Source organism: Canis aureus, chromosome 5 (genome assembly GCF_053574225.1).
Source record: "Canis aureus isolate CA01 chromosome 5, VMU_Caureus_v.1.0, whole genome shotgun sequence".
In the NCBI taxonomy this organism is placed as follows: domain Eukaryota; kingdom Metazoa; phylum Chordata; class Mammalia; order Carnivora; family Canidae; genus Canis; species Canis aureus.
In genome coordinates, this window is record NC_135615.1 from 18037533 (window position 1) to 18063551 (window position 26019).

General features: G+C 39.9%; 1 protein-coding gene across 1 annotated transcript; it reads left to right on the forward strand.

The window, feature by feature from the left end:
• Positions 1–7306: 7306 nt before the first annotated feature.
• LOC144313289 (patched domain-containing protein 3-like) lies at positions 7307–24495 on the forward strand. Its single transcript, XM_077896428.1, is given in 8 exon segments — positions 7307–7375; positions 7950–9006; positions 9009–9234; positions 10590–10727; positions 18128–18273; positions 22915–23057; positions 23060–23087; positions 23809–24495. Coding segments are annotated over 8 exon segments (1905 nt in total). The 3' UTR covers positions 23907–24495.
• Positions 24496–26019: the final 1524 nt, after the last annotated feature.

Consider the following 26019-nt stretch of genomic DNA (forward strand, 5'->3'; position numbering starts at 1 on the left):
TGAGGGAGTGCCTTAAACAATAGGCAGGTCGTGTGGGGGGTTTTACATGAGATGGCAGGTGTAGCACAAAATGGAGTTAGTCCTGCTCTGCTTGTCCAGGGGTAGGGGATTTTTGTTAGATTTCCTGGGTCCCACATTCCCCCCTTTTTCAGAGGATCCTTTGCAGGACCCAATCATGGGTCCTGGGCCCCTGTTGACAAAGGCAACGGTCTTAATTTTTCTCGGCCTCCACATAAGCTGATTACCCAGCTCAGAATGAATGGATAGGAAGGATGACAAAAGTTGAAGCTTGAGAAGGGGGTGCCTGGGTGATTCAGCTGGTTAAATGTCCGACTCTTGGTTTCAGCTCAGATCATGATCTCAGGGTCACGAGCCCACATGTGGCACCAGTGCTCAGCACAGTCTGCCTGAGATTCTCTGTCTCTCTCTCTTTCTCTCTCCCTCTGCCCCTCCCCCTACTCTGTCTCTCAAATAAATACATCTTAAAAAAAAAATTGAGGCTTGAGAGAAAGTCCCAGAAAATCCTGCATCTATCAAATATGAGTTCCAAGTTAAAAAGAGAAAGAGGACTGAAAAAAAAAGTAATGAAAGTAATGACAGGAAAACATCAAAAGTGAGTCTCCAGATTTAAAGGGATCATTAAAAATTAAGCAGGATGAAAAACAACCATAGATATTAAAGAGGTTCAAAACAAGTCTCCCCAAAATGTGTCATTTGGGCACATGGACTATCTTAAACTGAAAACAATCAAGACCCAGAAAACTCAGGAAAAATTTTTACTGCTCCCTTAACTACCTGAAAGAATTTAGACAGAGGCCTAGCCCAGAAAGACAACTATTATCAGGAATAATTTATTATTATTATTATTGGAGTTCAATTTGCCAACATATAGCATAACACCCAGTGCTCATCCCATCAAGTGCCCCCCTCAGTACTCATCACCCAGTCACCCCTACCCCCCACCCACCTCCCTTTCCACCACCCCTTGTTCGTTTCCCAGAGTTGGGAGTCTCTCATGTTCTGTCTCCCTTTCTGATATTTCCCACTCATTTTTTCTCCTTTAGGAATAATTTTTATCTGAGTGACAGATCTGTATGGCAGGGCAAACATCTAACTGCCAAACATCTTTTTTCCTTATTGTCCTGTGAATCATCCTCCTCCCTTTGAAGCCCCAGGTCCCTGTCCCATTTCTTAGCATATAAACAGGAACTGCCCAGCTTGACCTTATGTCTCATATTCTTACAGCCCCTCTCATACATATGTAATCAAATTTGTTTTCTCCTATTAATCTATCATATGTTAATTCAATTATGAGACCAGTCAAATAACCTTGAAGAGTAGAAAAAATTTTTTTCTCCCCAATAATATGTTCTTATGAGATGAAAAAAAAAAAGAATAATATCTTAAAAGCTTTCAAAGAAGAAATATAATTATCTGCAAAGAGGAATGGATCCAATTGGTATTAAATTTTACTATAGCAATGCTGGATACAAGAAGTCGATAAATTAAATTTTCAAAGTAGCAAATGAAAATACAAATTTGAATCTAAACAACAAAATATTCACCAGTAACAGGATGATTAGATGAGATGCAGTACATTCATATTATGAGCTATGATTCAGCAGTTAATCATAACGCCATCTCTAAGACATATTGTTAGTGAAAAAGTAAGTTGCAGAAAGATATATGTCAATCATGGTTCAACCAGAGAAACAGAATTAGTAAGAAATATGTAATAAGAGATGGATCACAAAAACTTGTCTCATGCAATTATCAAGACTGGCTAGGCAAGCTGGAAAATCACAGGGCATCAGGAAGGGAGTAATCTACATCTGTCAGTTGCAAGCTGAAACTCATGCCCCCAGACAGAATTTTTTCTTAAGAAAAGACTCAGTTCTGTTAAGACCTTTCAAATTGGGTTATCTGGGATAATATCCCTTCCTAAATCAACTGGTTATGGACTTTAATCACATCTTCAAAGTACCTTCAAAGCAACACCTAGATAGGTGTTTGATGGAATTATTAGGAAGCATATAACCTCGCCAAGTTGACACATAAAACCAACCATCATGCATGTGACTTTACATACACATTTGTATTATGATACAGATGCACTGCTGCACGGTGTGTGCATGTGTGTATGTGTGTATGTAGACAGAGAGTTCAGGAAGGATGCACATCAACTTGATAACAATAAGACGGAGTAAAAATTGGCAAGTTGAAAAGTAAAGTGGTGTAGAGCAAAGAGGAGATTCACCTTTTACTCTTTATAGTTCTGGTTGGGGATGCTGATAATGAGGCAGACATGGATGTGCAGGGGCAGGAGGTAAATAAGAAAGTGCCGAGCCTTTGGTCTACTTTTTCTGTGACTCTAAAATTACTCTAAGAATTAATTTCTATTCTTTTTCTAAGATTTTATTTTTTTATTTTTATTTTATTTTATTTTTTTAAAGATATTATTTATTTATTTGAGACAGAGTGAGAGAGAAGAGCATGTGTGCATAAGCAGGGTGAGGAGCAGAAGGAGAAACAGACTCCCCATGGTACAGGGAGCCCAATGTGAGGCTCAATCCTGGGGCTCTGGGATCATGACCTGAGGCAAAAGCAGACACTTAACTGACTGAGCCATTCGGGTATTCCTTTTTAATTTTTATTTATTGATTTTTTAGAAAGAGTGTGCACAAGCGTGGGGGGTGGGGCGAGAAGCAGAGGGAGCAGGAGAAAGAGAATCTTAAGCAGGCTCCATGCCTCAACCTCATGACCCTGAGATCATTACCTAAGCCAAAATCAGGAGTCAGATGCTTAACTGACTGGTCTACCCAGGCACTCAGAAGATTTTATTCTTAAGCAATCTCTACACCCAACAGGGGACCTGAACTCACAACCTCGAAATCAAGCGTTGTATTTCCCACTGACTAAGCCAACCAGGTGACACTCTGTTCTTTTTTTAAATGACAGATTACCAGAAAAAAAGTAGCAATCAGGTTGGTAGCAGAGCTCTTATCAGCAAGAATAAACGCTGAAAGGTAGTAGGAAAATATCTTTTATATACCTAAGGTAAAGAACTCATAACATAGAATTCAATATATAATAAATTATCATTCAAAAGGAAGATAAGTCAATATATATTCAAGTATGAAAGGGGCACCTGGGTGGCTCAGTAGGTTATGTGTCTGTCTTCAGCTCAGGTCATGATCCTAGGGTCCTGGGATCCTGAGCAGGGAGCCTGCTTCTTCCCCTTCCTCACCCAGATGGTGTGTGATCTCTTTTATTCTCTCTCTCTCTCTCTCTCTCACTCACTTTCTCTCTCAAATAAATAAATATTTTTTTAAAAGTTTGAAAAACCAAGAGTTTACTCCTCACTGGCATTTGTGAAGAAACTACTAAAGAATATGCATCAGCCATAAAACTGAGTCAGAGAAGGAAAGAGGAAATTCAACAGGTGAGCAAATTCATTTGAAAACCATAGCTAAACTAAATGAAGTATTGAGTGTGAAAAAAATAATCACAGTATGAGGTGTCTGGTGGCCCAGTTGGTTAAGTGTCTGACTCTTTCTTTTGGCTCAGGTCATTATCTCAGGGTCCTGGGATCAGGCTCCACACTCAGTGAGTAGTCTGCTTGAGGATTTTTCTCTCCTTCTCCCTCTGCCCCTTCCTCCATTCTCTCTCTCTCTCTTAAATAAAAATAAATACATCTTAAAAGAAAAAAATAACAATAGTAATTTTCACAGATGTTTAAAAATTGGAAAATTCTAGATAACAATACTCAGAAAGCTGATGGCAGGGTAGTTTAAATTGAAATAAAAAATTAAAAATATTTTTGTTGCTTTTGGAAAAGAATAGTTAATACCCTTAGAACTTGTTGGAAAGGGGTGCCTGAGTGGCTCTATTGGTTAAGAGCCTAACTCTTGATTTTCACTCAGGTCATCATCTCAGGCTTGTGAAACTGAGCTCCGAGTCAGGTTCTCCACTCATCAGGGAGTCTGCCTCTCTCCCTCTTCCTCTCCTTCTACCCCTCCCCCTGTATGTGCACTCACTCTCACTCTCTCTAAAATAAATAAATAAATCTTAAAAAAAGAAAAGAATTTGTTGGAGAAATAAAACTAAGATACATGTTGAAAATTTAAGAGTAAAAAAAAAATAAAAAAATAAAGAAAATTTAAGAGTAATTTTTAAAACAAGCCATGAGAATTAAGAAAAAATGTAGTACTCCAACAATAAAAGCAGGAATAAAAGTAGAAAAAGCAAGTGGGAATAAAAGCTTGGCAAAAAGATGACATAAAATAGGGTACATTCTAAGGAAATTAATAAATTCTTGAAAATTTCTCTTTAGAACACTATCCATCAAAACCTGCAGTCATTAATCCAGTACATAAGTGAAAATTCGTAGTTTTAAATGCACTTATTATAAAATAGGAAGCTGTCAAGTTAGAAAAAGAATTTAAAAAGTTGGAAGAAGGAAATAAAGGCAAAGATAGAAATTTAAAAAAACAATGATCAAAGAATTTTAAGATAGAGTTAAACTGCAAAATCAAAACCTGCTTCTCTTAAAATATTAAATATTTTTAAAGTGCTTTAAAAGTCTTCCTAAGGAAAAAAGAGAGTAAACACAAATTAATAATAGGAATGGAAAAGGGGTCATAAGTACAGATAAAAAATAGTTTTTTTTTTTAATTTTAAAAAATACATGAAAATGTTCTGGCAGTTTAAAAATTAGTGACATAAACACATTTTTAGAGAAATTATCAAGTTGGCTTAAGAAGAAATTTAACACCTGATTCACCTTATACTACCAAAGAAATTTAATTGGTTGGTAAAAATTTCCATCTCTTAAAGGAACTAGACCCAGATAAGTCACAGGAGAGAACTCCCAAAAAACAAAAGCCCAGGACCAGACAGCTTCACAGGCAAATTCTACCAAACATTTAAGGAAGACTTAATGCCTATTCTTCTCAAACTATTCCCAAAAATAGAAAGGGAAGGAAAACATCCAAATTCATTACTATGATCTAGTAATTACACTACTGAATATTCACCCAAAAAATACAAAAGCACTAATTCAAACGGATACATGCACCCCTATGCTTATTGCAGTATTATTTACAATAGCGAAAATACAGAAGCAGACCAAGTGTCCATATATACATGAAATGAAATATTATATATAATGGAATATTATTTATAACGGAATATGATTCAGTTGTAAAAAGAATGAAATCTTGCCATTTGCAATGACATGGATGGATCTAGAGAGTACAATGCTAGGCAAAGCAAAATAAGTCAGTCAGAGAAAGACAAATACCCTATGACTTCACTTATATGTAGAATTTTAGAAAGAAAACAGACCAGCAAAGGAATAAAAAGAGAGAGAGAGAGAGAGAGAGAGAGAGAGAGTAATCAAGAAACAGACTTTTAACTATAAGAACAAACTGATGGTTACCAGGTTGGTACCTGGTGTCTCAGAATACAGGCATCTGAGCAGACCCTACAAGATGCATAGAATATATTTCAGCCATTATATCTGCCATATTTGAGTGATATAATTCCTAGAGCTGTGGCAAGACAATCAGGACCACCTAAATTATGACTAACATTAGAGTGTCCTCTGAGTATCAAATGCAGGGATGAATAAGATGCAGTCCTTGTCCCTGCACACAGTCAAGTATTGGAAACAGACTATCATGTAACTAACAGCTAAAAGAGAAACATCTTGTAAATAAAAATGGGCAAAAAAAATTAATAAAACATTTAAAATAATGGGCAATTGCCCTTAATTTATGCCAAACTGACTTTGGCTAACCTGAGAGAATGGGACTTAGAAAAGAAGAAACGGGGACAAGAGAAAAAAATCGGTCATGGGGGCTGCCAAAGAAGAGCTGGGGAATAGAAGGAAATGGAATCTATATAGTGATGAGAGATGAAGAAAAGGTAACATTTTGTCTGATTCATTTTATCTAGACTGAAGGTGGATAAGAAGCAGACTAGATAAAATTTTAAGTTTTACACTATATTCTTGAATTCCCAATACCCACCACCCCCTTCTCATCCAGAAGGCATTTTCTAGAGTATAGAGAATCCTATCCTGACAAAGTAGACACCATTCTCAGATTAAAGGCCAGAGGGTTGTCTGCATTGAAATGATTTAAGAGACATATCACTTAGGACAGACAAGTCACTTCTCGGCCATGTTACAGCTGCAAGGAGTAGTCTGGAGTTCTGAAACAAATATGAAAGGGTTTCACAACTCAAAAATAGCAGATGAGCTCATATTAAAAATGCCAAATTCCTTTTATGGAAACTGGTGGAAAATATTTAATAGTGGCATTTTTTATTGACATTCTAAACCCATACAAACATTAGTAATCTAGATAACTAGAATAGTAAAATAAAATAATCTAGAATCAATCATCTAGAATGAAGAAACTAGATAAAATCAAATCCCGAGGCACATATTTTTCTATAGAATTTAGTACTTCACAGTGGCTGATTTATGAGCAATTGTAGAAATTTAGTGGTTGTATTTTGAGATTTATTTTTTTTAAAGATTTATTTATTTATTTATGATATACAGAGAGAGAGAGAGAGAGAGAGGCAGAGACACAGGAGGAGGGAGAAGCAGGCTCCATGCCGGGAGCCCGACGTGGGACTCGATCCCGGGACTCCAGGATCACGCCCTGGGCCAAAGGCAGGAGCTAAACCGCTGAGCCACCCAGGGATCCCCCTGTATTTTGAGATTTAAAAAAAATACGTTGATGCTGTGCTAAAGAAATACCATAAAGATGGGCACTAAGAGGTCCTGTGTTTGGTTTTGAACATTACAGAGTACTTGTGATCACCCTCCCTCTAACATTTCATCCTAAAATCTTTAGGAGGCCAGCTGAGCCCTTCTCTTCATAAGGTAGATACAGTTTGGCAAATGGAAATCCCAAATCAGTTCCTCCATTTAAATGTGCTACAGATGCCACTAGATTTATAGCACACCAACAATAAACGCAGCATGTAACTAGGACTTGCAACATGCAGATAAAGGAGAAAAGGAATCCTCAGGCCCACTGACCATAACTTTTAAGATAGAAAACAGGTGCCACCTTGTGGTTATTAAGGCCACTCTTAAACAATGACTTTCTGGAAAGCCAACTTAACGAAATCACCTATTTGTTTCTCCTCTAAAATGCTGTTGAAGATACCTCCCTTATACTCTTGGGCTTGGTACTCTTGCAGTCTGGAGATTTCATTAACATCCTCTATCTACCCACATAAAAACACAATCACTATTCATGCTAAGTAACTGCCAACCGTGGCAAACATGGCAAACAATTTTCATAACTCTGGGAACCTCTCTCCACCTGCCTTTCAGTTACCTGCATGTTTAAAGGTAGGTGAGGATTTCCATTAAAATGGTGACATGAACCCAGGGGTCCCTCCATCCTGGGAGCTGTGGAACAGACCAAAGATAAACTTATCCTCACTTTTCATCCTACACACTTACTTCTGACTTTCTACAAGGAGAATGTATCTGCTACGTTTGTAGTTAATAAAATATAATAAAGTGTACCAGGTTCACCTTACCCAAGAAGTGTGTTACTGGATGGTCTCCGGAAAGATTGGCATGTGTGTGTCGGGGGCGGGGGGTGAGGGGTGGGGTGACAAGTCAAATTCCCCCAATAAAATATGTGGGTCTTGTAGAACGGGCACGCATCTCACGCAGCATTAAGAAGTGTTTCTGGGGATCCCTGGGTGGCTCAGCGGTTCAGCGCCCGCCTCTGTCCCGGGGTGTGATCCTGGAGTCCCGGGATCGAGTCCCGCATCGGGCTCCCTGCATGGAGCCTGCTTCTCCCTCTGCCTGGGTCTCTGCCTCCCTCTCTCTCTCTGTCTATCATGAATAAATAAATAAAATCTTAAAAAAAAAAAAAAAAAAGTGTTTCTGTTTGAAACTAAACTCCGGAGAGGAAAGGCACGCCACAGACAAGTCAAAACGCGCGCTCCCCGACGGCCCCCTGGCCTGGCGCGAGCAGCCGCAGCCTTGGAATTCTCCAGCCAAGGGTCGGGGGAGGAGTTGGGCGCTGCGGCCAGTGGCTGCTTCCCGACCTGCTGCCCAGTTTGAACACCTTGCCTTTCCCTCCCGGAAATGCGCCTCAGTCTCTCCAAGGTTGCGCCCGACGCCTGGCGGGAGATGGGGGCGAAGGGGGAGCCCGAGGTCAGGGCCGAGAAGCCGGAGCCGGAGCCGGAGCCGCAGCCTGAGGCCAGGCGGGAAGCCGAGGCCCATCCCGGCCGACACCGGGCCGCCGCGGGACGTGGGCGCGGGGTCCCGGGTAGAGCCGCTCCCCGCCTCCAAGCCAAGTCAGGGACAGGAACCCAAGCTTGACTGGGCTTCGGGACAGCACAGGGCCCCTCGAGGCGTCTCCTCCGCAGTCGGGGACAGTGCGGAGCGGCCAAGTCTGCGGCCTCCCGGTCGGAAAGGCAGCTGGGCAGCCGTCCGCGAGACCCCCTGCCACACCGACTGCCCGGAGGCGCCCTTCAGCCGCGCCCTCGGAGGGCTGGGGCGGGAGGTGGGCTCGCAGCCCTGCGTCTCCCTGCCGGTGCCCGTGCTGCTGACGGCCGCTCTGGGCACAGGCTTGCGTTACTTGCCCAGCGATACCGAAGGAAACCTCGAGGAGCAGTGCACCCCCATGGGGAGCCCGGCCAAGGCTGAGCGGCGCTTTGTGCAGGGGCGTTTCACCGCCAACCACTCTCGCGGATTCTCCAACTCCAGGAAGAGCACCGGGGTCAATTTTGTCTCCACCCTAGTGGTTTCCGGCACTGCCTCGCTGCTGCAACAAGAAATCTTGGAAGAAATTAGTACATTGGACACTGTGGTGCAGGATCTGTATGTGGCCGAGGAAAACGGGACCCAGATTGGCTACGATGGGGTGTGCGCTGAACACCAGGGCGCCTGCGCGCCCTCCACCCCGCTCCTGTCCGCCTGGCGCAAGAACAAGGACCTCGACCTGACAAACATCACTTTCCCGTCTTCAACCTATCGGGTCAGCCCATCTACCCGGCCGGCACCATTGGAGGAACGTTTTTAGGCAAGAGGATGGGAAGGAACCAATTACTCGTGAAAGCCAAAGCCATGCGGCTACTGTACTACCTGAAAACTGAGGATGTGAAGGACAATGAGCTTAGCAAGATGTGGTTGATCCATTTCCTGAACCAATCTACCAACATTGAAAAGAGTTTGGCCTCGAAGAAGATGTACCTGGTGGCTGGGTTTTATAGGGAGGCCAGGGAAACGTGGGAGGGATGATAACACTTTTTCTGAGGACCATAGCAGTGGCACTTCCTGATAATTTGGTGGAGCCCTTGACGTGAAGCACGGAGTGCTCTACTCCATTCGGTACTTAATCCAACTTCCTTAATCTCACACATCAAAGGATGCCACAAATCTTAACTCCTTAGTAACAATCTGGTGGAAAACACAAATCCCACATCCTCAAGGCCGGTATGTTCGGTACAGGCATCGACTATCAGGTTTTCTAGTCAAATTATGTTGAAATTCCTACTCTTTGTTAAAGTCTTTGCTGTTTGGGGGAGCCTCCTAAAACTAGTTTGAAGTTCACTAAGATGCAAAAACATAGACACCTGAGTGGCTCAGTGGTTTGAGCATCTGCCTTTGGCTCAGATCATGATCCCAGGGTCCCTGGATGGAGTCCGCACCAGGCTCCCCGCAGGGAGCCTGCTTCTCCCTCTGCTTATGTCTCTGCCTCTCTCCCTGTGTCTTTCATGAATAAATCAATCAATAAATTTTTTTAAATGCAGAAACAAACCTTTAAGCAGAAGCTCCATGGTGTCTTTGAAAAGATAACTAGCTCAGCATTTTCCAAGTAAGTTATAGCATAGTGCCAGGCACATGCTAGCTACTCTGTAATTGTTGGGCCAGCAAGCCTGCTAATACTTGTGAGTAAGCCTGGTCAAAGTGAGACAACTACTAGAAAAAAAGCCCTTGAAGACCAGATCTTTCTGAATTATCAATGCAATTTAAAAAGCCCTTGAATACCATATGTTTCTGAAATATCAATGCAATAAAATAGACAACAGCCTAATAAAAACTTAGAAAAAGTGACAATTTCTGTAGTTATTAATGATTCATAGTCTTATATAGAACTCATATTTTGAGTTCTGAGGAACTGAGAACTCAGGAGTTTTCAACTTTGGGTTTTTGCAAGAAACTGGAAAGCAGGCCAGATTTGTGGGAAGAAGCAAATCCATATTGTCTTCTTTATTCTAAAGTCATAATTCACTTACTTTGATCTTTTACTAAATTTTAACATTTCAATCAATAAGCGATAGCATTTCAATAGTGTTTGTAACTCACACACACATATTGGAATTAAAAGTTATTTATTGGAGTATATTTTTTTGGCAGATGGTCTACTTTATTTTTTTATTTTTTTAAAGATTTTATTTATTCATGAGAGACACAGAGACAGAGGCAGAGACATAGGCAGAGGGAGAAGAAGCAGGCTCCATGTAGGGAGCCTGATGTGGGACTCGATCCGGGGTCTCCAGGATCATGCTAAAGGGCTGAAGGCAGGCGCTAAACTGCTGAGCCACGCAGGGATCCTGATGGTCTACTTTACATCACTTTCTAGACAACTGGAGTTTGAAGCAACCTCTATGACAGTGATCCCCTTGTTTCATGTGGCATACCTTCTAATCATATTATTTGCAATCACATCATGCTACAGGTAAAACAGTTTTATTATTGGTTTTTAACTCTTTTTAAAAAATCTTTGTGTGTGGGAAAATACATAAAAAAGATATAGAATATGCCATTTCAATAATTTTTAAGTGTACAATTCAGTGGTATCAATTACATTAACGCTGTTGTGCAGCCATCACAACTATCTGTTTCTAAATATTTTCCATCATCCCAAACAGAATTTGTATAAGCATTAGGCAGTAACCCTCCATGCCATCCACCTCCCAGTCCCAGTTAACCTTTCTCTACCTGTTATCCCTATGAATTTGCCTATTCTAGAGATTTCTATAAATGGAATCGTACAATATTTGTTCTTTAGTGACTGGCTTATTTCACTTAGCCTAATGTTTTCAAGATTCAACTATGATGTAGCATGTATAAAAACATTCCTTTTTATGACTAATAATTCATCATATATATATATACATATATATACATATAGCACTGTTTATCCACTTATCTGTTGATGGGCACTTGGAATGTTTCCTCCTGTTGGCTATTGTGAATAATGTTGTAATGAATACTGGTGTACAAATATTTGTTTGAGCTCCTATTTTCAATTATTTTTAATATATACATAGGAGTTGAATTGGTGAGTTATACGATAATTCTGTTTTTAGTTCTTTGAAGAACCGCCACACTGCTTTCCATGAAGGCTACCTCATTTTATATCTTACCAAGCAATGTATAAGGGTTCCAGTTTCTCCACATCCTCACCAACACTTGTTACTTTTTGTTTTATTGATTAAAGCCATCTTAGCAATGGCAAAGTAGTGGCAAAGTACTCAACTAATAATGTTGAGGGTCTTCCTGTGCTTATTGGCCATTTGCCCATCTTCTTTGGAGAGAAGTCTATGTAAGTCCTTTGCCCATTTTTAATTGGGTCGTTTGTCTTTTTGTTGTTGAGTCCTGTTATTGATGAGTAGTTTGTGTGTTTTGGAAATTAAACCCTTATCAAATATATGATTTGTAGGGGTGCCTGGGTGGATCAGTTGGTTGAGTGTCCAGCACTTAGTTTCAGCTCAGGTCACAGTTATTCTCAGGGTCGTAGATCAAGCACCAAATTGGGCTCAGTGCTAGGCATGGCACGTACTTAAGATTCTCTCTCTCCCTCTTTCTCTCTCCCTGCCCCCTACGCTCTCTTCTCTCTCTCTCTCAAATAGAGAAATAAACCTTTTTTTTTAAAAAAAAAAAAAAAGTCTTTCACCTCTTTGGTTTATTAAATTTATTTCTAAGTATTTTATTCTTTTAGACACTATTTAAGTGGAATTGCTTTCTTTCATTTTTTAATTGTTCATTGCACATAGATAGAAACACAACTGATTTTTCTGTGTTGATCTTGAGCAGCTTTGCTCAATTTGTTTATTAACTCTATTAGTTTTCTTGTGGATTCTTTGGAACATTCATGGATAGAATCATGTAATCTGTAAAAAGGAATAGAATTCCTTTTATTTCTATTTCTTATCTAATTTATCTGGCTAGCACTTCTACTTCAGTGTTGAATGCCATTGGTGAAGGTGGGCATCTTTATCTTGTTCCCAATTTTAGAGGGAAATCTTTGTCTTTCACTATTGAGTATAACATTAGCCATGCAGTTTTCATAAATGCCCCTATCATTTTGAGGAAGTTACCTTCTATTCCTTGTTTTTTTAGTGTTTTCATCATATGGGTATTGGATCTTATCAAATGCCTTTTCTGCATCTACGGAGATGATGGTGTGGTTTTTAAACTTTTGTTCTATTAGGGTGCTATATTACATTGATTGATTTTCCCATGTTGACTCATTCTCGCATTCCTGGAATAAATCCCACTTGTTCATGATCCCTTCGATGTGCTATTGAATTGGCTTTGCTAGAATTTTATTAAGGATATTTGCATCCATATTCAAAAGAGATATTGATTTGTAGTTTTCTTCTTTTAGTGTTTGTCTGGAATTGGTATTACTGTAATGCTGGCCTCATAGAATGAGTTAGGAAGTATTCCTTCCTTTTCAATTTTTTGGAAGGATTGGTGATAATTCTCCTTTTGTGCTTAGTAAAATTTACCAGTGAAGCCATCTGGTCTTGGACTTTTCTTTGTTGGGAGGTTTCTGATTACTGATTCAATCTTTTCACTTGTTACGTGTCAAGATTTTCAGTTTTATCTTGAGTCAGTTTAGGTCATTTGTATGTTTCTAGAAATTTGTGCATTTCATCTAGGTTATCTAATTTGTTGGTTGTCTATAGTATTTTTTTTAAAAGATTTTATTTATTTATTCATAGACACAGAGAGAAAGAGACAGAGACCCAGGCAGAAGGAGAAGCAGGCTCTATGCAGGGAGCTTGATGTGGGACTCGATCCTGGGACCCCAGGATCACACCCCAGGCTGCAGGCGGCGCCAAACCGTTGCACCACTGGGGCTGCCCTATAGTATTTTTTATCATCCTTTCAAGTTCTCTAAGGTCAGTAGTAATGTCTTCACTTTCATATCTGATTTAGTTATTTGTATCTTTTTTTTCTTTGTCACTCTAGATGAAGGTTTGTCAATTTGCTGATTTTTTAAAATAACCAACTTTTAGTTTTACTGGTTCTCCATTGTTTTTTATTCTCAATTTTATTTTTCTCTATTCTGATCTTTTCATTTCCTTCCTTCTGTTAGCTTTGGGTTTTGTTTTGTTTTGTTTTGTTTCTATTTCTACAAGATGTCTAGTGGCATAAGATGATTTAAGAACTTTTTTCTTTTTTAATATATGAATTTATCTGTGAGCACTGGTGTTGCTACATCCCATAAGTTAGGGTATGCTGTGTATTTATTTTCATCTGTAGCTAAGTATTTTCTAATTCCCTGTGTGATTTATTCTTTGGCCCATTAGTTATTAATAGTGAGTTGTTTAATTTCCATATATTTTGAATTATCCAGTTTTCCCTCTATTATTAATTTGAAGCTTCATTCCATTGTTGGTCGAAAAGATACTTGTAATTCCAATATTTTTACATTTTCAGACTTGTTTTGTAACCTAACACATGATCTATTCAACAGAATGTTTCATGTGCACTTGAGAATAATGTATATTCTGCTATTGTTGGGTTGAGTGTTCTATATAACTCTGCAAGGTCTAACTGATTTATAGTGTTGTCCATTTCTTCTCTTTCTTTATAGATTATCTGCCTAAATATTTTATCCATTATTGAAAGTGGTATATTGAATTCTCCAGCCAATATTGTAGAGCTATCTATTTCTCTCTACAAGTGTGTCAATATTTGCTTCATGTATTTTGGGTCTCTATTGGCAGTGCATGTATGTTTGTGGTTTTTATATATTCTTGATGAATTAGTCTTATTGATATATTATATCAATATATAATATCCTTACTTGTCTCTTTTTTTAAAAAGGTTTTATTTATTTATTTATTTGAGAGAACAGCACAAGCCCAGGGGAAGGGGAGAGGCAGAGGAAGACTCAGCAGGGAGTCTGACATGGGGTTCAATCCCAGGACCCCAGGATCCTGACCTGAGTCAAAGGCAGGTGCTTAACTGACTGAGCCACCCAGGCACCCCCTTCTTTGTCTCTCTTACACATTTTAAGAATAAAGTCTATTTTGTCCTATATCAGTATATCCAGATAGAACTAAGCAAGAAGTCCTTATTTCTATCGTAAGTTTGAACTGGCACTTTTAACTATATAAAAAAAATTAATCTCTAATTTATTTAAGTATCTCCATTGTTCTGGAGTGGGGTTTACCTTGCAAGCACTTAAAAATTGTTATCTAAGCATTAGGGTTATTTCGGGTTCTTGTGATCAGAAAGCTAGAATATGAAAAATATCAGCAAAGAAAAGAACTTAGGTGTAGAAAGAGTCCCACATATTGTACCACTCCAGTGATTCTCACAGGAAAGTCACTCTAAACCCACATATTCCAAGGCCCTGACCTATTGAATCAAGTCTCTGGGGGTTTAATTTGAAAATTAACATTTCAAAAACTTCTCTAGTTCATTATCATGTGTAGGTTGGTTTAGGAACAAATGATGTCATTCAACTCTAGATTTTAAGAGACAAATGAGGCTTAGGTAGGTGAAGGGGGTTAAACACAATGGGTACCTCTTTAGAGTCAACTACCTCACAACTTTGTTTTTCTGGAACAAAAGCCCACATCCTGTAGAAAACAAACAAACTAAAAAACTAGAAGTAAGGGTAAGAGGGAAGGAGGAAAGAACTATGGGGAGGGGAAAAGACAAAACTCAATCTTGTTAAAGTCAGTAGAACAAAAAATAAAGTTAACCTAGCATGGAATCTGTAAGGCACCAACAACTGGTTTGTCAAAAATTTTTCTACTAGCTAGTTGGTTCTGAAGATACAAATTTCTATCAATTCCTGCTTATCTTTACACATGATTATGGACAGTAATACAGAAAATCTTGTACCAAAGGCAATTATAAAATGATTTATATTTCTTTCTCTTTGAAGGCTTTATGTTTATCTAACCAACATACTGAACACTAGAACTCATGAAGTATAAGCATAAAGCAACTTTATTTTTTTTAATTTTTATTTATTTATGATAGTCACACAGAGAGAGAGAGAGAGAGGCAGAGACATAGGCAGAGGGAGAAGCAGGCTCCATGCACCGGGAGCCCGACGTGGGATTCAATCCCGGGTCTCCAGGATCGCGCCCTGGGCCAAAGGCAGGCGCTAAACCGCTGCCACCCAGGGATCCCGCAACTTTATTTTTGTCTCCCTTTGTTCCCGTTGAGTCTTGTAGGTAAAGCAAGCTCTTCCTCTGCCCCATGAAAACTCAGGTACGCCCTGTGACTTTTGTGATCATTCTTAGGTAAGACTAAATCCTCCAGTCAGAATTAAAATGTCCATATCCATGTCCATGTAATAAACAAAAGTGATAACTTGATTTGAAGCTAAGGATTCCCCCCCCCACCCCACCCCCCCACCCCAGCACTCTTAGCTGGAGCATGCTGCTTAGGATAGTCCTTCATGGAGAAAAAAAGGGACTCCCCAGCCCTCTTCTATCATTTCTCTTCCTACTTCCTATCTTGCTAAGCTGACTTCTGGGTTGGAGCATGCCCAAGGAGAAGAGGAAAGGGAGCAGGAAATTTCTTAAGGCACAGATGCTGCCATGATGGTTCAATATGTGCCTTCTCTGGGCTCAAAAATAAAACTGATTCTTCTGTGAGTGTGTTAAGTTTCTTGGACATCTCGCACTCCTACCTACCTCTCTGTTATCACTGAAAATCTCTTGTCTATGTTCTGGGCAGGACCTCCTAGACAGTCCCAAAGACACTGGCCATTCTGCTTGTCTCATATACCTGTATATGAAGGTTATTCCTTGCATACACTCATTTGCCTCCCATAGAGCCTTTATTTGAACACATTTTAGGGTTTATTTTTTTTAAGATTTTATTTATTCATGACAGACACACACACACACACACACACACACACACACAGGCAGAGACACAGGCAGAGGGAGAAGCAGGCCCCATGCAGGGAGCCTGATATGGGACTCGATCCTGGGTCTCCAGGATCAGGCGCTGGGCCGAAGGTGGCCCTACACCACTGAGCCACCGGGGCTGCCCATTTTTAGGGTTTATACTTATTGTCTTCATAATGAAGTTATATGAACAATAGTAAGACTTTATCAAATTTATGCTCTAATGTGAACCTCATTCTATAGTAAGTAGTGGTCTATTGAGCTTCTAGACTGTTTCAAAATTGTCTAGCATTTTGGAAATGACAAAACTTATACCAAATATTTCTGAAACAATCTGGAAAATCTTTCCCTTCTCAAATACACTGTAAACTATTGTTTACTCATGGGAGACATCATTACCTTTCAAGGAAGATGTGGATCTCTCACCAAACATACAGGTTGTTTTCTAAGAGCAATAATTTCTAATTTACCCCTTCCCTGCTAAATGAATAAAAATTTCAGAAGATTGGCCATTTTGCTGCCAGTAATCCCCAAATTGGCCTGAGCACTGGAATCATATGAGGAAAGTTTTAGACATATAGATTCTGCAGCTTCACTATAAACCTACTGAATCAGGATCTGCATGGCTGGATTCCAGGAATTCTAAAGTTCTAAAACTCTTCCAAGTAATTTTGATAAACTGCTTAAAACAAAATCCTTCTTGGGGACTGGAATACAGTGTTCCACTTCCAAATCTTTTCTTCCATTGTCTATTGAACATTAAAATAAAGGTCACTGAGAGAAAGTCAACTCAGCAACTAATCAAAGTAAAGTCATACTTCCCTATCTGAAAAATTTACACCAAAAAAACCAGAAACTTGAAAGAGTGAATGGAAATAAATGTGTTATATGTAACATTTATCCTCATTAATCTTTCTGATTTCGAAGTTCATCTTTGTTATTTCATATTTTAAACTGCTATAAATCAGTGTTTTTTTAAAAAAGTATTCATTATCAAATTTTATTCTAACAAAGCAATTTACTTTTTGAAGATTTTATTTATTTGACAGAGAGCAAAGCAGGGAGTAGGGTCAAAGGGAGAAGGAAGTTCCCCACAAAGCAGGGAGCCCAATGTGGGGCTCAATCCCAGGACCCCAAGATCATGAACTGAACTGAATTCAGGTAGACACCCAACTGACTGAGCCACCCAGGCACCCCAAAAGCAATTTACTTTTGCTGGAATTTTGTATGTATGGTTGATTTAGGGCCCTGAATTTAACTCCTAGCACTAGTGTGTTGAAAAAAGGTGAACCATGATTATGATGTAGAAAATCTTTTCATAATAAGAAAGTTTCATTATTTTACTGTTCCTATAGTAAAAGGTCTTTGGTCATGTTCTTGCTGTATTAGAATCAGTGCTTCCATTTCCATAGTTGACTCTCCTAGTTTTCAACCCAAACTTAGTAGTTTCTCTCTCTTCCTAACAATGTCTAGAGACAAGGATCAGTAATTTATTTTAAAGCAGTTAAGAAACAAGTGAAATATAAAAGCAGAGATTGTTGTCAATATTTTAATATGTAATGTTGTGGTTTTGGGGTACCCTCTCTGCTTTGCTTGTCCTCTCTTTGCTGTTGTGTTCCATTTACACCTTTTGAAGAACAGTGAGGAATTAACCATCTGAAGTGATTTCATATATCTTTGTGGTTCTGCACTGCCAATCAGTGGAGTAGTGCTTGCTCAGTCGCAGAAGAATCACCCAGGAAGTTTGGTAAAAGTATAGACAACTTTTCTGTTCCCTCTCTGCTTTTTCCCACGTGGTCTGGGATAGTGCCCAGGAATTAAAGGTCTCCATTAGACAATTATGAGAATTATTGCCCAAGGGCTTTATGAAGAGGTGTCCAAGTCGAGAATGTTATAAACTGATGGAATTTCAGTATGGAAGCTACCACCACAAATCCCATGATTTTTCCCTCCAAATTTACAGGTATGACTGTGTACAAAACAAAATATGGGCTGCAGCCTTTGGGGTGATTTCTGTTGCCTTGGCAGTGGTGAGTGGCTTTGGCCTGATGTTGTATATTGGGGTGCCATTTGTGACCATAGTTGCAAATTCACCATTTCTTATTCTAAGTGAGTAAAACAAAACATGACGCTACACATTGTGTATGTGAGGGTGTGGGGTAGATAAGGGAAGGAGTTAATGTTAGATTAAGCAAAATAATTACATTTAGGTGGCTCTATGGATTCAAAATGAGGTGACAGGAAAGAAGAAAATCAAATTGAATTATGTATCTTTAGAGGTGGCAAAATCTAGTACCCCAAATGGGAATATACAGACAAGGGACATGAACAGGCAGTTCACACACACACACACACACACACACACACACACACACACACCAAAAATCCAAAATATGATTTTGGGGGATTTTTGGTCACTCACTATTCCCCACAGCCATTAAAAACTATTGTTAAAGTGTATATAATTGATTTAATGTAAACCAGTATCCTATAGTCTGTGTATTCATAGGAGTGTGAATGACTCTGTGTGTATGTGTGTGTGATTTAAGCAACTCAAGCAAGGAATGTGCGAGGACAATTTCTGAATAAGGTTCTATAATAAAACTAATTTTTAAATACCTAATAAATACCATGAGTTCATTCTTGGTCCTTAGTACTTCTGATTTTTCCCTTTGGTCTAGCTAAGTACAAATGAAATCCTCAAAGCCAGTAGCTGTGGAATGTCAGGATGCAGTTTATGACAGACTATATAGACTTGTGTTAATTTAGATCCTTCTACTTTCTTGATCATACCTATAGAACATCTGATCAGAGGCAAAGTTGCAATTCCTAGTACCCTCCCATGGAGAGAAGATCCCCCCAAACTGAAATTAAGAACAGTGGCTGAACTCTAATTTGACATCCCAGAATATTATGGAATCTTTTAAACAAATTTCAATATACACCCTAAAGTAATAGGCTGGGCCTCACTGTTTTAGACCATAGCTTACTATAAACTGGCATTGTACTTAAGAATATGCCTTGTATTTAATGTTTGATATGAATGTAAATAGAAAACTATTAAGAAAATAGCTTTATATTTAATGTATAAATGAAGAAAACTAAGTTATTTGGCCTTTGAAATGATTATAGTCTTATTTAAAAATGGCATTGTTGGGGCACCTAGCTGGCTCAGCTGATGGAGCATTCGAGTCTTGATCTCAGAGTTGGGAGTTCGAGCCCCATGTTGGGTGTAGAGATTACTTAAAAGTAAAATCCTTAAAAAAAAGGATTTTTTTTCTTTTTCTTTTTTTTTTTTTTCTTAGCAAATATCACATTTATTTTCTGCAGTCACAAACACTGGGGCGCCCAACGAAACAAAGGGACCCCGGGGGCCGCGGGGGCGGGACCAACAGAAGGCGGGGTGGGGGGGCTGCTCTGGCAATGGCTGCCCCAGGAAAGGGTAGCAGGTGAGGCCCCGGCCCCGGCCCCGGCCCCGCGCGGGCTCAGCGGGTGGCGGGAGGCCCGAAGCGCTGCATGGTCCGCATCACCAGGGAAAGCTGGTCCAGAAGATTGATGATGGAGATTCGGAGGAGACGGGGGTTCGTAGCTCTCCAGCGGACCCGCCAGGACGCTGCCCCTCACGGTGAGCTGCTTTTTAATTTTTTTTAATAGTTACAAATTTAATAAAATTGACCTTATAAATTACAGCAGCAGCCCCAGGGCGCTCTTTGCTGCCCCAAGAAGCGGGAGTTGGCAAAGCTGGGCAGCCGCTGCTGGGGAGAAGTCGTCTGAGAGCTCGGGGGCTGTGCAGGTGGCTGGTGGGCCCGCGCTGCCGCCTCCAGGGTGGCCGCAGGGCTGCAGCGGGGGCCTGCAGAGGCTCCTGGGCCCAGGAGCGCACAGGGGACAGGATTAGGGGCTGAGGCCAGGCCGAGAGCTCCTCAGTCCAAACTGGCCATGAGTAGGTGCAGCTCTCGGAAGGCGCTGCCATGACGGCCACTCAAACTTGACTTGCTCTTGACGAGGCCACTGATGCTCTTGAGCTGCTTGTAGCAGAGCCGGCACTCGTGTAGCCTCTCCTCCCGGCTGATGTCTACACCCACAGAGGGGGCTGCTGCTAGGATGTCAGTGATCAGGGGCAGAAACCGCTGCAGGATCAGCTTCAGGGAGGTGCAGCCGGTCTGGACATAGCTCTCATACTTGCTCTGCAGAAGTTTCTCGATCTGCGGCAAGACCGTGGTGCACAGATCCAGCTTCCACAGGGAGGCTTTCTGGTTGACAATGTTAAGGAGGTCCACGACCACGGACAGGTCATTGATGGCCACAGCCGAGTCCACTGACGTCTTGATGTCACCCGTGGTCCACAGAGCCCGCACGGTGTCCAGGTTCTTGTGGCGGCTGGTAAGTACCACACACATGGTGTCATGGCCTTTGCGGGTCTGTGACATGGTGTCCTCGTCGACCAGCTCCGCCTGCTGGGGGATCTTCACGGCGGGCAGGAAGTCAGATGCCTTTAGCCCGATGGGCTCATTCCGGGTAGCTGGGATGATGGCAGGCTCAGCCTTGGGCACAGGAGTGGAAGTTAAGGTCGATGAATCACAGAAGACTATTAAACAGATGCAGTTGTCATTCACATCTTCAGAACAAGAGCTAGAGCGATTAAGAAGAGAAAATAAAGATCTTGAAAATCTGAGAAGAGAACGAGAGCATTTGGAAATGGAACTAGAGAAGGCAGAAATTGAACGATCTATCTATGTTACAGAAGTCAGAGAGTTAAAGACACAGTTAAATGAAACACTCACAAAGCTTAGAACTGAACAAAGTGAAAGACAGAAGGTAGCTGGTGACTTGCATAAGGCTCAACAGTCGCTGGATCTTATCCAGTCAAAAATCGTAAAAGCTGCTGGAGACACTACTGTTATTGAGAATAGTGATGTTTCCCCAGAAGCGGAGTCTTCTGAGAAGGAGACAATGTCTGTAAGTCTAAATCAGACTGTCACACAGTTACAGCAGTTGCTTCAGGCAGTAAACCAACAGCTCACAAAGGAGAAAGAACACTACCAGGTATTAGAGTGAAGTAACTGGGAAACTGTTCATTCAAGGATAACAGAAGGCATTGTATTATATTTTGCCAAATTAAAGCCTTATTTATGTTTTTACCCTTTCTACTTTGTCAGAAACACTGAACAGAGTTTTGTCTTTTCTAATCCTTGTTAGACTACTGATTTAAAGAGAGAAAAAAAAAAAAGCCAACTCTGTAGACACCTTTAGAGTTTAGTTTTATAATAAAAACTGTTTGAATAATTAGACCTTTACATTCCTGAAGATAAACATGTAATCTTTTATCTTATTTTGCTCAATAAAATTGTTCAGAAGATCAAAACAAAAAAAACATTTTTAAACTTATACATGGATTTTCAACTGAATAGGGGATTGGTGCCCCTAACCCCTGCAGTATATTGTTCAAGAGTCAATGTTCTCATACCAGAACTCAGGCCCCTGGAAGAAAGAGGGCATGCTTTTCCCCAAAGGCCCAGAGATAGGATTTGGCTTTTGCTTTTCTTTTTTTTTTTTAAGATTTTATTTATTTATTCATGAGAGACACAGAGAGAGAGGCAGAGACACAGGGGAGGGAGAAGCAGGCTCCATGCAGGGAGCCCGACGTGGGACTCGATCCCGGGTCTCCAGGATCACGCCCTGAGCTGAAGGCGGAGCGAAACCGCTGAGCCACCCGGGCATTTTACTCCACTTTATATATTTAATTGTCTATTTTATTGAGTTTGTATCAATATACATGAGTGAAAGTAGTGTCAACTCCAGTAGAAAGCTTGAGGAGGTGAAATTTATCTGTGACATCTCATGCTGTCCTTGCTAATCCCCTTCCTTCTTTCTAGTTTTCCTTTCCTGGTTTTCAGTGCTGATTTCAAAGTCCTCAAATGTTCTGTCCTCTATTCCAAGCCAGTCATGAAACATCCTTGTGGAAAAGAATTACCTAGTAAGCATTAGTATGTAAAGGATTCTTAGGATGTACTTTTGGTGCATATGTCTGATCCCAAGAGTACTTGCATTTTAATAACAATGCCTTAACCTGGGAAAGTAAGTTTGAATGATAACATTCTGGGTATCAAAAACAGGCTAGTGGGAAAATGATGTGTGTGTGTGTGTGTGTGTGTGTGTGTGTGAACTACATGGCGTCTCTCAAATCATTCCATATTGATAGTTAGATGCTAACTGTAGAACAGTTGAGTCCAGCTTCTATTTCAAGCAACAGAATGTTGGCTTGATGTGTTTGTGCATTTGTGTAAAACGGTTTATGAGAGAAAATGGTCCCTCAAGTAATCCAGGTGGAATCAAAATCCATTGCTAATCCCGCTTTGCTCTGTCTGCCACTCCCTCTGCTTGTGCTCCCGCTGCTTGTGGCTGGCTCTCTCTCTCTCTCTCAATCTCTCTCTCTCTGTCAAATCAGTAAAATAAAATCTTTTTAAAAAACTAAAATAAAACACCCTAAATGAAGACTCAGAGTAGAGTATCCGGGCTATGTACAGATAATGGGAGTGTGTTCAAAGCGCAGAGTTATCACAGAGGAAGGGATGAATTCTGTTGTGGATTCAGAGGCAATCAGAGAAAGCAATGGAGAAAGTAGTACCAAAGCACAGATTGGGCAAGATACATAAGACCTTAAGAGATGGACAGAGAGGAAGGTTTGAGCTTATGTGTCTAATTTTTAACAGATATTAATACATATAAAGATTGTTGTTGTTGTTTTAACAGGTGTTGGGGTTGATGATATGTTGATAATGATTTCTGCCTGGCAGAAGACCAGCGCCAAGGACAGCATGAGCCAGAGGCTTTCCACCGTCTATTCCAAGGTGGCGGTGTCTATAACATTTACCACCATTTCCAATGTTCTGGCCTCTTCTATACAGGGATTATGACCTCTTTCAGGTCTGTACAGTACTTTTGCATCTATACAGGAACAACCTTGCTCTTTTGTTATTTTTATAACATCACCTGTTTTGGAGCATTTATGGCCCTGGATGGTAAAAGAGAAATAGTCTGTCTGCGCTGGTTGAAAAAGCCAAAAACTCCTAACCAAAAATGTTTTTCATTAAGATCCTGCTGTCTCCCATGTGATTCTCTCCCACATGAACAAGAAACTGATACCCATCCAATGAATTTGTTCTTTTGAGACTATTTTGCCCCTTTTCTCACACGCACGGAGTCCAAATTTTTTGTAGTGCTTATATACATTTTGTACATCATATTTAGTATTTATGGTTGTTTCCAACTACAGGAAGGTTTAGACCTTCGAAATTTGGCAAGTGATGGTTCCTACAACACACCACATTTTAATGTAGAAGAAGACTATTTTTCAGAGTTTGGTCCAAGGGTTATGGTTATTGTTACTGAAACTTTTGACTACTGGGATGAAGATGCTAGGCAAAAGCTGGAAAAATGACTGGCAGATTTGGAAAACAGTGACTATGTAGATAAAAATCTTACAGAATTTTGGTTACGAGAGTATGTGCAATGTATGGAAAACAGCAGACAAAATGTAAATGATAAGTATACATTTATGAACAGTTTGCCTACTTTTTAAACAAATTTTCCACTTTTTATGTATGATATTAATATCTCATCATCAAATGAAATCATTTCTTCCCGGGGCTTCATTCAGACTGTGGATGTTTCTTCTTCAACCAATAAAAAGAAGATGTTATTCCAATTACGAAGCAGAGCTGAAAAATGCGAAATTCCACTAGTGGTGTATAACCAGGCATTCATATATTTTGATCAGTACACTGCAATATTAGAAAACACTCTTCGAAATGTCATTGTTGCATCAGCTGCTATGTTCATTGTTTCCTTTTTGTTAATTCCTCATCCACTGTGTTCCTTGTAGGTAACTTTTGCTATTGCTTCTGTGATTGTGGGAGTAACAGGTTTCATGGCATTCTGGAATGTCAATCTTGATTCCATATCCATGATTAATCTTGCTATGTGTATAGGGTTTTCTTTTGATTTTTCTGCACACATTTCTTATGCATTTGTTTCCAGTTCTAAGCCCTCAGTAAACCAAAAAACAATTGAGGCATTGTATCTGCTAGGCTACCCAGTGTTACAAAGTGCACTTTCAACAGTAATAGGGGTGTGTGTTTTATCTGTAGCTAAAGCATACATCTTCAGGACATTTTTTAAGATTATGTTTCTTGTTATGCTATTTGGGGCTGCTCATGGCCTAATTTTTATCCCAGTATTCTTAACCTTTTTTTGAAGGTTTGTTTGAATATACACTAACAAATCAAACACCAATTATAAAATTACTGATTGCCACAATCCAATCTGATAAAAATGCACTATTAGAAATAGTCAATAAACTAAAAAAATAAAGACATGTTTCCTTTGCTTAGAAATCCCATTTTAAAATTTTATTTAAAAGATCCTGAGAAAAGTTAGTCTTACATTAAAATATCTTTACTAAATTAGGAAGTGTTGTCATCTTTATTATAGTCTGTACGATCAAGCATAAGGTATGACTTTCCAATTATTTTTTTCCTTTTGTTTCATTGGTAGATGTTTTTGCCTGGAGTTCAAGTATTTTATATATTATAATATAAATGGAATATTATTTTCGTTGTACTTCCTATTTCATTACTATGTATAAGTACAACTTATGATTTATTCTCCAAGACTGGAGGTTCATATGCATGGTGTATTTTGATAAATTGAAGTTTTTAAAGGTTTTTTTTTTGTGTATATTTTTTATTTGAGTTCGATTTGCCAACATAGAGCAAAACACCCAGTGCTCATCCTGTCAAGTGCCCCCTCAGTGCCCATCACCCAGTCACCCCACCCCCCACCCACCTTCCTTTCCAACAACACCCCTTGTTCGTTTCCAAGAGTTAGGAGTCTCTCACGTTCTGTCATCCTCACTGATATTTCCCACTTATTTTCTCTCCTTTCCCTTTTATTCCCTTTCACTAATTTTTATATTCCCCAAATGAATGAGAACATATAATGTTTGTTCTTCTCTGATCGACTTACTTCACTCAGCATAATACCCTCCAGTTCTATCCACGTGGAAGTAAATGGTGGGTATTTGTCGTTTCTAAAGGCTGAGGGATATTCCATTGTATACATAGACTGCATCCTCTTTATCCATTCATCTGTTAATGGACACCGAGACTCCTTCCACAGTTTGGCTATTGTGGACATTGCTGCGATAAACATCGGGGTGCAGGTGTCCTGCGTTTCACTGCATCTGTATCTTTGGGGTAAATCCCCAGCAGTGCAATTGCTGGGTCGTAGGGCAGATCTATTTTTAACTCTTTGAGGAACCTCCACACAGTTTTCCAGAGTGGCTGCACCAGTTCACATTCCCACCAACAGGGTAAGAGGGTTCCCCTTTCTCCACATCCTCTCCAACATTTGTGGATTCCTGTCTTGTTAATTTTCCCCATTCTCACTGGTGTGAGGTGGTATCTCATTGTGGTTTTGATTTGTATTTCCCTGATGGCAAGTGATGCAGAGCATTTTCTCATGTGCTTGTTGGCCATGTCTGTGTCTTCCTCTGTGAGATTTCTGTACATGCCATTTGCCCATTTCATGATTGGATTGTTTGTGTCTTGGGTGTTGGGTTTAATAAGTTCTTTACACATCTTGGATACTAGCCCTTTATCTGATAGGTCATTTGCAAATATCTTCTCCCATTCTGTAGTTTTGTCCTTTAGTTTTGTTGACTGTTTCTTTTGCTGTGCAGAAGCTTTTTATCTTGATGAAGCCCCAATAGTTCATTTTTGCTTTTGTTTCACTTGCCTTCATAGATGTATCTTGCAAGAAGTTGCTGTGGCCAAGTTCTAAAGGGTGTTGCCTGTG